Source organism: Toxorhynchites rutilus, chromosome 3 (assembly GCF_029784135.1).
Source record: "Toxorhynchites rutilus septentrionalis strain SRP chromosome 3, ASM2978413v1, whole genome shotgun sequence".
NCBI classification, from domain to species: Eukaryota; Metazoa; Arthropoda; class Insecta; order Diptera; family Culicidae; genus Toxorhynchites; species Toxorhynchites rutilus.
Window position 1 is genome coordinate 257,054,690 of NC_073746.1, and position 9,908 is coordinate 257,064,597.

Consider the following 9,908-nt stretch of genomic DNA (forward strand, 5'->3'; position numbering starts at 1 on the left):
AGAAGCAGAGGCCGAATTAGAAGTCCTTTTGTTCAACATTTTCAGAAATGGTGGTCCTGTGCAGTTTGTGATTAATCCATCCTTGATCATAACACACGAGCCCATAGTCATACAAGTTGACTCACTCTGGGGCGTCTGTTAGACATCGGAAAAGCTGGAATACCGACCATACCGTTCGCATGAAATTCCATCCTCAATAGAATGAGATGAAGCTTCAAATAAATCACGGCTATTTTGATTTTCAGTAGGCTTTTTATTATTACAGGAACGGTTCCATTTCATTCACATCAATTTAACAAAGTATACGTAAATGAACCCATCACTCACTCCAGCGTTTATTACTGGAAAGCGTAAAATGCGACCATTCGTCAATAATGCGATTATGTTGGCTGTTTGCCAGGACTACATTAAACCCCTCTATGCTATTTTATAAACCGCATATGTTAATCATTTCAGTAACAATAATTGGTGTGTAAACAATGTGTAATATTCTGGACTCGTCTCTCCAACGGTGCAATTGATTTGCGTCTGTCTTGTTTTTGTGTCTGTTTCGGCCACCTCGCATTATGGGTGTTCTCTCAGCGAGTTATAAAATTCGTATTCTAACGAATAATTTACTAATTCTATCTTTAATCACATAAAAGAGGTTGATAATCTGAAAATAAGAAAATATTGAAAAAAATTACATTGCTAGATTGAAACTATTCAACTCACCAATCGATCCGAAAGCTAACTAGTGCGACACATTGCTTGATCTGGGGCTAACGAATCGAACGGGTCGGACAACATTCGGGTTTGGTTTTCATTTACAGTGCCCTCAACAACGTCTAGTCGATGCTTGATCGGTGTATTCTCGATTGACTGAGGTGACCAGAGTCGAACCTCGTGGTCAATCCCGCTGGTGGCTAGCATGCAGATGTATGGATGAGGTTGAACGCAGTTCACAATCAATTCGTCTGCATGGTAGATGGATGCAATCATTCCACTATCTCGTTCCCAAATGAAGAAGTTACCATCGTCGGATCTAGAATAAACATTTTGACAGTGCTGTGTGATTTGCACGCACATTTTGAAAACGACATACCCCGCCACGATGTAGTTTGAATCACCGAAATAATTTGCTTCCTTAATATCCGTCTTCGTATTGCAATGACCAACAAAACGATCTTTGTAATCCAAAGCAGCAGCTCGCCAAGCCTTGTATGAGAAAACATTGAAGAATTGAGACATTGCATTAATTTCTAAATTGATACTAACCAACTCATTTTCAGAAAACTGATCAGTTTCTGCCTCTTGGGTCCGTTCACGTTGCCGCTGCTTCTGTTTCTCTATCGCAGCTTCAATATCCTTGTCGAGCATGAGCACTCCGTGGTTTTTCGCATACGAAGGAAACCGTTTCATCAGCTCGGCTAAACAAATCGAAGCGTCCTGCAGTTGACCCAGCTTGAGTAGTGCTCTAGCCAACCGGAAGTGAGCTTTTACATAGTGTGGATCGAGTCGTAATGCTCTATGACAGTCACGAACAGCGGCGTAAACGTCACCATACCTGTATTATAGAAATTGTTTTTTTTAGAAGCATAACATGCTCTCAGCGGAGTGAAGACATACCAATTTCTTTTCATCAGTGCCGTTGCACGATTGAGATATAGTATTGAACAATCTTTCTCTTGTGCCTTCCGTATGGCCAAAGTATACTGCTGAATAGCTTGCAGATATTTCTCTCTCTCCAGGAAAGAGTTTCCTTCCTTTTTCATTTGTTCCACATCGGAAGGCAACTTATGCTTAGTTTTTTCCTCGCCTTTCACATGAGTGGTTCCGTTCGTCCCATTGATGGGTTCGATCATTTTCGGCAATTGGAGAAACTAAAATAAAATCAACACTGAATGCTAAATATGCTCATTCCATATACAGTAATATCCTACCTTAGGCTCCTTCGGGTGATTCAGGTCATAAAGATATATTTGTTCTGACCCCATGTTCACTAACAGTTCACCACCATCCGGACTGAATGAGAGATAAGTAATCGCTTTCTGGTTAAAGATCGAATACACCGTTTCCTCGTTCCGACTCAGATGGCCCGGACAGTAGTACTGCACACAGCCATCGCGTGGAGTGTTGTCCGTGTGGTTCTCGTTCAGTTTCAGCTCAATGTCGTTGTTGAGCTGTTGAGAATTGTTGATAATTGGAAAATTTGCTTGTTATTTTTATAATACATAGACAAGTTAAAATTTGAAGAACTTTTTAAATTTTATATAACGGCAAATTTTTGTATCGTAGCTCCTGTGGCTAGATGAGTGCTACTCTTTCGACTTATTGTTGTATTCTAAAGTAAAGTTTATCAAGTTGAGTGGACCAAAAACATTTAGGTAAATATAGGTAAACATAACTTCGCAGGAAATGGGTATGTTGACATACAGATGATCAATTAATCAATATGGAGGTTATCTGTGTAGGAAATCTCCAGCGGATCCACAATTAGCTGATCAATCTTGCAACCAGATAGCTGACTATGAGCACAAAGTTTTTGCGCATATAGCCTCTCTAACGGAGCTAACATTTACACCCCGAAATCGGGCCGGGTATTTACCTATAGGAGTTGTAACCAGTCAAAGAAAATCCGACAAGATCCGATTAATTTGAGATGCAGCTGCTAAAGTGTGTCAAATTTCGTTCAAGTCCCAACTTCTGAAAGGACCGGATCGATTAACACCGCTTCTAAGCGTTTTATGCCAATTCCGACAATTTTCAGTAGCAGTCTCTGGTGACCTGATGGGAATGTTCTACCAATTAAAAATCGAGTATGAGGACATCATCTACATCATGAACGTGGCAACGTTAGGATATAAATGAAGCATAAATATCTGCATAACTATAATAATAAGTTCTAATCAAGCAAATGGAGCCAAATTTGGCATGTAGAGGCTTCAGAGGGCACGAAATGTTTCTATGGTGGTTCGAAACTCCTCTCAAAGTGTCGTTTTCAGCGCTTCAGCGCAAAGTTGTTTTCAGCGTTTTCTATCTGAGTAGCATTAGGGTAACTATGAAAAAATCGTGATTTTTTACTCTAACTTTTATATTTAAAATTCTACATCAAAATGGTCTTCGTACGACTTTTAGAGCTCATCGATACCAACATTTTGCGATGCGAAACATGTCAATATCTTAATCCTGCTCAAAGTTGATGGGTTTTCATCCAAAAACTCATGATTTAAATTTTTATTTACTCAAACTCAAAAAATAACATAGTCTTGAAAATCACATATTATAAAGAGTGAAATCTGTTCTTTCAAATTCCGTCAACAAACATTTTTTATGTTTGCCTCAGAAAGATAGACAAACAAATGAGGAGAACGTGTTTTTTGGTAAGAAATATCAATAACTTTGAATGAAGTTGAGATATCGACAAGTTCTCCATCGAAAAATATTTGTATTAGTAAGCTCTAAAAGTCTTTCCAAGACAGTTTGCATGTAAAATTTGAAATATAAAAGTTAGAGCAAAAAAACAGTTTTTTGCATGGTCACCCTAACGTAATTTAGAAAAAGGCGCTATATCGATTATTTCAAGAGATAGAGAAAAACTTTGTTCTACAAAGATATCTCAAATAATTGGAGCTACAACATTGTCGAACTATGTTTACTATAGATAAGAAAGTTAGATTTTCTATTTCATCGACAATTTTGGTCAATAACTGTCGAGCTCTAAATGTTAATTTAAACTTAAATGCATCTCCTGGACCATTGTGCAATGTAATATTCTCCATTCTAATTTCAACTTTTAACCGTGTTAAACCACGAAAACAAATACCGTGTTATAGAAGTTCTTCCAAAGTGTGTTTTCAAACTCTCTATACAAGGCACATCCAATAGTCTTTCTGAAGTGCCATATTATACAGATTCCTGAGCTATCGTCCAGGCCTCCTTCAGCCGAAGGAACCACCATCTCCCTCAATGGTGTGATTCTCCAATATCCAACAAATCATCCATTCATTGGACACAATGATGGACATTCAAAATTGCCGAATTTGTCGATGTTTAATCTTCATATTCAGATAAACAAAACAGCATTAACCCGCAGTCTCAATAGCACAAAAAAGCCATAAATCAATTTCCTGCAAATATATAAAGCCCTAAGATTCAATCCCTAAAACAAAAAGGGTAATAAAACACACGGACAAATGTCTGAATAGCTAAACTCGAAATCGCTTTGTAACAGCATTCAATAGTTCATGGTCCAATTGTACGTACCCTTTTCTCCCATTATCCTATAAGTCAATTGTGTCGATAGCCACCGGTCAGTTGACATAAAACGAATTGTGAAATGTATAGAAGAACAGTTGAAAATATACTGTCGAACTAAACGCATCTCTCGTTATCATTTGGTCAGTGTTAAGTCATACCGGACTATGCGACATTTTAATGATTTCGAGAAAAACGAGCTTGAAGTTTGGTGCTTTAAGGGGCTTTCGTTGAGCATTCGAAACAATTTCGATATGTTATTCCTGCTGTACGCGTGATTTTTCGGATCTGATAAATGTGGGATGTAGTTTACGAAATGCTTAACCTAATGCACTTAATAACTCAGAATTTTCAATTTTGCGACTTGGTCCCTTCTGGCTTAACACCGACCATTTTATCTCGCAAAGTTGTCATCCTTTTGTCGCGCATTTTAACCGCTTCTCGCCGAATAGTGTCGCAAACAATTTACATTTTGTCGTGGCGAAACAGTCGGCATAAATTAAAGACATCAGTACCAACATAATGACAAAAAAACAAAACCGATTGTAGGTAACCTGCGGAAATTCAAAGTTCGTGATACTTTCTGAACGGACGTCGTATTACAAAGAAGATGAATCTGCATAAATTGAATATGTTTCTCGAAATTCCATCGACTCAAACAAAAATTCGACTAAACTTCTGACTGAGACACATATATCGTCTAACCCGTTACTCTGAAATACAAGGTCGAGTGATTGCAAAATCAATTGCAGATAGAGCACTAAATAAAACGACACTAAAGTAAATCGATAATTATGGAAAATAGTAATAGGAAAATAGATAACGCACTTATTCATTCCCACAAACATGGTCTTTTCTGTATATTAACGAGCGTGCATTTGAATACCCCTAATTGACAACATAAATTGCTTATGTGGACGAGATTAATAAGCTATTCATACTGATTTCAGTAAACTAACAATCTTTAAAATGAAATAACCGATGAAACATGGTTATAATTATTTTTTGGAAATAAAAAGGTAATAACAATTTTCTCAAAATCTCATAATCACAGCTTACCTTCATCAATGAGAGCATCCGCCGATCGTACAACCGCGCATAGCAATCGTTAGCGCCAATGGCCATCATCTCGGGTCTCTGTGGATTGATAGCTATGCACTTGATTTCCGGCATTTCATTGATATGATTCCTGAGATCGATCAGCACGTTGGCATCGTTGGATCGGCACGAGTGCGAGGCTCGCATGTCATGCTGTAGAACCTTCCCGTCCTCCGCCGAAGACCAATACAGATGCATGTGCTTCGGGTGTGTAGCCAATCGTTTGATACGTTGCTTGTGACATATACACTTTCGTATCGGTGAGTCGTTTCCGCGATGGATGTCGAACACATACGTTTTACAGTCTCCGGCGCCCGTCGCCAGAACGGAATTGTTCCGCTTCGGAAGAAACTTCACGGAAAAAATGTTACCATCGTGTGGTGTAACCAAATCGTACAGCTGCTTATGACCGAATGGATCCCACAGCATAACGTGGTAGTCATCGGAAGCCGATGCAAGAATTCGACCATTGTCGCCCCATTCAAGACAGTTAACGCAGCCATTGTGTCCCTTCAGTTCAGCTTCAAGCTCAATCTGGTCAATAAATTGCGGTGCAGTTTTCAGTCGATTTCGCACAATCTGCTCGATGTCACTGTAGTTACGATCCAGTAGAATTTGTGCGACGTTTGTTACGCTAGGATAATAGTACTTCCGCTTCATCATGAATGGCGGAAAGAGACCGCCTTTTCTCTGAAAATGAATAAAGTGTTTAAATGTAACAATTCATCGTTCGGTCAGTTTCCAGGCAACTGTATACTGTGCATTGGAAGTAAAAAACAACTGTTTGATCTATATGAAAATCCGTAATCCGTAAGCTCTTATTCGTTAACTTCCGCTTTAAATTAGCGAAACAATCAAATCGGACAAGTTTGAAGTTTCATCCGGTAAATTGAAATACATTATTTCACTCAGAATTCAACCAATCAGCTATCCGAAACATTAGAATCTTGTTAGAAGACTTTGTATATAAAATATCAGAGCACCAAAACTCACAAACAGAAATCAATAAATTCGACACTCCTGTGTCGTACAAAATCATCTGTGCTGCTACATTCCGCCTATCATCAGGAAAACATTAGATTAGAAAAAAACAAAATTTTGTGCATCCGAGATATCGGTGCAGCAACAATTTGCTGTTAAACATAAACACAATAACCACGTTTCATACAACATTGTGTTTGAGGAGTGAATACAAAAATTACCTGAATTGATGTTAATTCGAACAAAAATTTATACTAATGAAATATATTCGATCCTTTCGAAACAGTAATCTGAAAGAAAAACAACTTCTACAACCAGTGCACTCTGACCAACGTACACAGATCAGAGGTGTGCCATTATTTCTGCATACTGCATAAAATTATCTACACAGATGAAAGTGAATCACGTTGTTTCATTCTGAATTTGTAACAATTTGGTTATTTAAGTTAATTTAAATCCGTTTTTCAGTTTACATTTTCTAAACTCGCTGAAGTACCAAACCATTTGATTTTACCACGATAATACTAGCATCATAGGGAACTGATGAAGGCTAGTAAATTACTACGATTTGTGGGCTCCACATAGTTTGACCGAAACCTTTTTAATAAATCGCATCTCTACCTGCGCAACGCTTTATAAATGGAACGAAGACCCGTCATTTTTGAAATAAATTCTAACGGATCATAAAGTTTGGATAATTTATAACAACGTTATGAATTTTATCTAAAATTATGTACCACTTACCGAATTTTAATTTAGAAAAACGTGTGAATTTATCGAAAAAATGTTGATTAGTAATTTCCATTAAAAAATCAGACAAATCTACTCATTTTGCTTCCTAATTTAACAATACTAAAGTAAGGACCTAAATAGTGTACCTGGATAACCGTCCATGCACGTTGCCCTCTGTCGAACAAACTTCAACGTTGATAATCCAGCCAAGGTGCCTAGAAGTATACCCTAAGGTGGGCCAACTAGATAAAACCACTCTTCAGCCATCTTGGAAGTCTACTGTGTTGTGTTTATAAACCAAACACAATACTCTTGTGCCCAAGCTAGCTCGTGATCAGTCTGTCTCTTTCACGCTGCAAGCAAATAATTCCCCTTCTGCTTTCTTCCGTACTGTTTTCATATACCGCTCCTCTAACCAACTTAGTGATGAAACGGCCTCACCTAGTACCATAGACCCGTCTTGAATCCAGCCAGGTGAGGCCATTTCGTCACTAAGTTGGTTAGGGGAACGGTATATGAAAACAGTACGGAAAAAGGAGAAGGGGAATTATTTGCTTGAAGCGTGAAAGAGACAGACTGATCACGAGCGAGCTTGGGCACAAGATGGCTGAAGAGTGGCTAGTGTTACGACGGACCCCCTGTTACAACAGCGCTGTGCATACGTAACGCGTAAGGAACCATTGTTCTCAACTTCGCAACATTCATGGCGGTCTTTGGTAACAATTGCCATTGGTTTATAGCAAAACAAAAACAAATCAAAAGAAATCCATTAGACAACGTGTATCCTCAATCGTTTCAATATTTTTCTAAATTTAATTTGTCAATTGTCAATTAATTGTCAATAAGTCAATTTGCTTAAATATATCCTATAAATAGGGAATTAATAATATCTTAACCTAATTCTAGAACTTAAATACTACAACGTTGAATACGATGACTCACAACTTAAATTACTATCGGTTTACCAAAATTGTAAGTGAATTGAATTTTTATTACAACTTAAACTAAAATAAATAAATTGTTAGCTTAAAACTAACAGCATATACAACCAGCGTTTGCTACAAAGAATTGGAAACCACCATCGAGTCTTCTACCATACATATAGTATGCCTTGTTGACAGCGCCCATGAACAATTGCTTCGACATTGAAACATTGATTGATGCACAACACCTTTGCTTCCATTCTCCAAATAGGACCCGAGTAATCCAGACATGAAAAAAAACCAAAAATAGTTTTGAAATTCTTTACAGAGCAACACAGACAAATCTTACCGAAAAAAATAAATTATTTGAACGTTACCATGAGGACCCAACGTATCATTGAGGATCATATTCGTACACTTCACAACTTCTTAGTGCTCCAATTTACTCTCTTTTACATACCTAACAGCATGCGATCCGATGTTTTTGATTAAATTCGAGGAAATGTTTTCGCAAGTTTTATCAATAATATGTTGTTGTTCGCCCGATGGTGTCAATTTCGCAAGAGAGACTGCTTATCGTGTACATTCTCATAAAGGGCTACTGTTAAAATTTCAGCCGAATGGAACTCGTAGTTTTGTTTTGACAGTATGTGGAAGCGGGCGTGTCCACGGATTTTAGAATAATTGAAAAAAATGGAAATTCCGCCGTCTCAACGTCCAAATTGATCGAACTGCACTACGAACTGCTGCCCCATCCACCATATTCTCCAGATTTGGCCCCGTGCGACTTTTGAGTCGAATGAGGAGATCATCCCCGCCACGGAGGCCTACTTTGCAGACCTCGAGAAAACGTGTTTTTCAGATGGATTAAAGAAGTTGGAGCATCGCTGGGTCAAGTGTATCGACCTAAAAGGAGACTATGTTGAGAAATAAATCGCCACTTTTCCAAAATTTCTGTTTTTTTGTAGGCTAAGTACATATCGGACTGCCCTCGTATAATGGAATATCTACATTCTCAATTCGCACTCGCATATCATAGGAGAAATTATCAGTAGCGATTGATAAACATTGTTCGACATTTGTGATGAGCAAAATTCACGCACTTTCTGAGTTGAAACACGACAAAAGTTATGACTTATTAGTTTCTGCCTCGAGTTCAATTTTGTGAGAAAAACGGAAAACGAGTTTGAATGAGCGACAATCATTTTACAATCACACTTGTGTGGCTCAGGAGCTATGAGTTGAAACTGCGAAACGAGTAAACAGCTTCATCAGTTCTCATCAAAAGCGTGTTGTCCTCCTATGTTCGAAAAGTGGTCTACAAACCCTTGAATACGGCTTTTTTGTTTTGCTTTTTCAACAAAACCTGAAGTCCTTCATTTTAACTAGACATGATTGGAGCGTTATTGTCCATAGATCATATATTTGACACTTTTTGACGGATAAAGTCTGGTTCGCAATTTGTATAAACATTGTTTTATTTGCCACTCTACAATTATCAACATTATGTTTACGAACATGAATAAAAATTAGACTAAAATATTTAAGGTAACTTAACCATGTATCGACAGGTTCGAAGAACAGATCGAAAAAATATTTTAGGCATCCAGTAACTGAATATTTACTTATCGTGTTTTGTGTCGAATATATTTGATCAGTACACGTTGATCAAATTTCATCTGTCAAAAAGAGTCAAATATTTGGCTTCGGTCAAACAGTGTATGAGCACCCTAAGAGGCGTTTCGAATAGAGTTTACAAACCATGTTAAAACGTATTAGGCGTATATTGCTTCCTTCTCGGTTCGTTTGAATTCATCTGCTTCAAGCGAACAAAATAGTTTGTTTCTTTTTGTCCGTTATCGTTCAATGTCATTCTAGCGAGTACTTCGATGCACTGTCACCATACTCTCATATAAAAACAAGACGCAACAAATTTTC

The 9,908-nt window shown here is 37.8% G+C and overlaps 1 protein-coding gene across 2 annotated transcripts; it reads right to left on the reverse strand.

The window, feature by feature from the left end:
• Nucleotides 1-238: 238 nt before the first annotated feature.
• Nucleotides 239-6,674, reverse strand: LOC129776212 (WD and tetratricopeptide repeats protein 1). Of its 2 annotated transcripts, XM_055781725.1 has the most exons (8): nucleotides 6,537-6,674; nucleotides 5,296-6,024; nucleotides 1,923-2,162; nucleotides 1,609-1,862; nucleotides 1,258-1,546; nucleotides 1,085-1,197; nucleotides 715-1,024; nucleotides 239-655 (listed from the first exon to the last, which is right to left on the reverse strand). In XM_055781725.1, the coding sequence occupies exons 2-7, from the start codon at nucleotides 5,995-5,997 to the stop codon at nucleotides 730-732; spliced, it is 1,893 nt and encodes a 630-aa protein (XP_055637700.1). In that variant the 5' UTR covers nucleotides 5,998-6,024; nucleotides 6,537-6,674; the 3' UTR covers nucleotides 239-655; nucleotides 715-729. The 2 variants fall into 2 exon arrangements, with proteins under 2 accessions (XP_055637700.1, XP_055637699.1); XM_055781724.1 differs by having other exon boundaries at nucleotides 1,085-1,546.
• Between the last annotated feature and the right edge of the window lie 3,234 nt (nucleotides 6,675-9,908).

Excerpts from the sequence above, each read along its gene's own strand:
- LOC129776212 (XM_055781724.1), bottom strand. The coding sequence starts at position 5,997 with ATGATGAAGCGGAAGTACTATTATCCTAGCGTAACAAACGTCGCACAA. Across the intron at positions 2,163-5,295 it reads GGATGCTCTCATTGATGAAG|CTCAACAACGACATTGAGCT; the intron begins GTAAGCTGTGAT and ends AATTCTCAACAG. Across the intron at positions 1,025-1,084 it reads TCAAACTACATCGTGGCGGG|ATCCGACGATGGTAACTTCT; the intron begins GTATGTCGTTTT and ends TGTTTATTCTAG.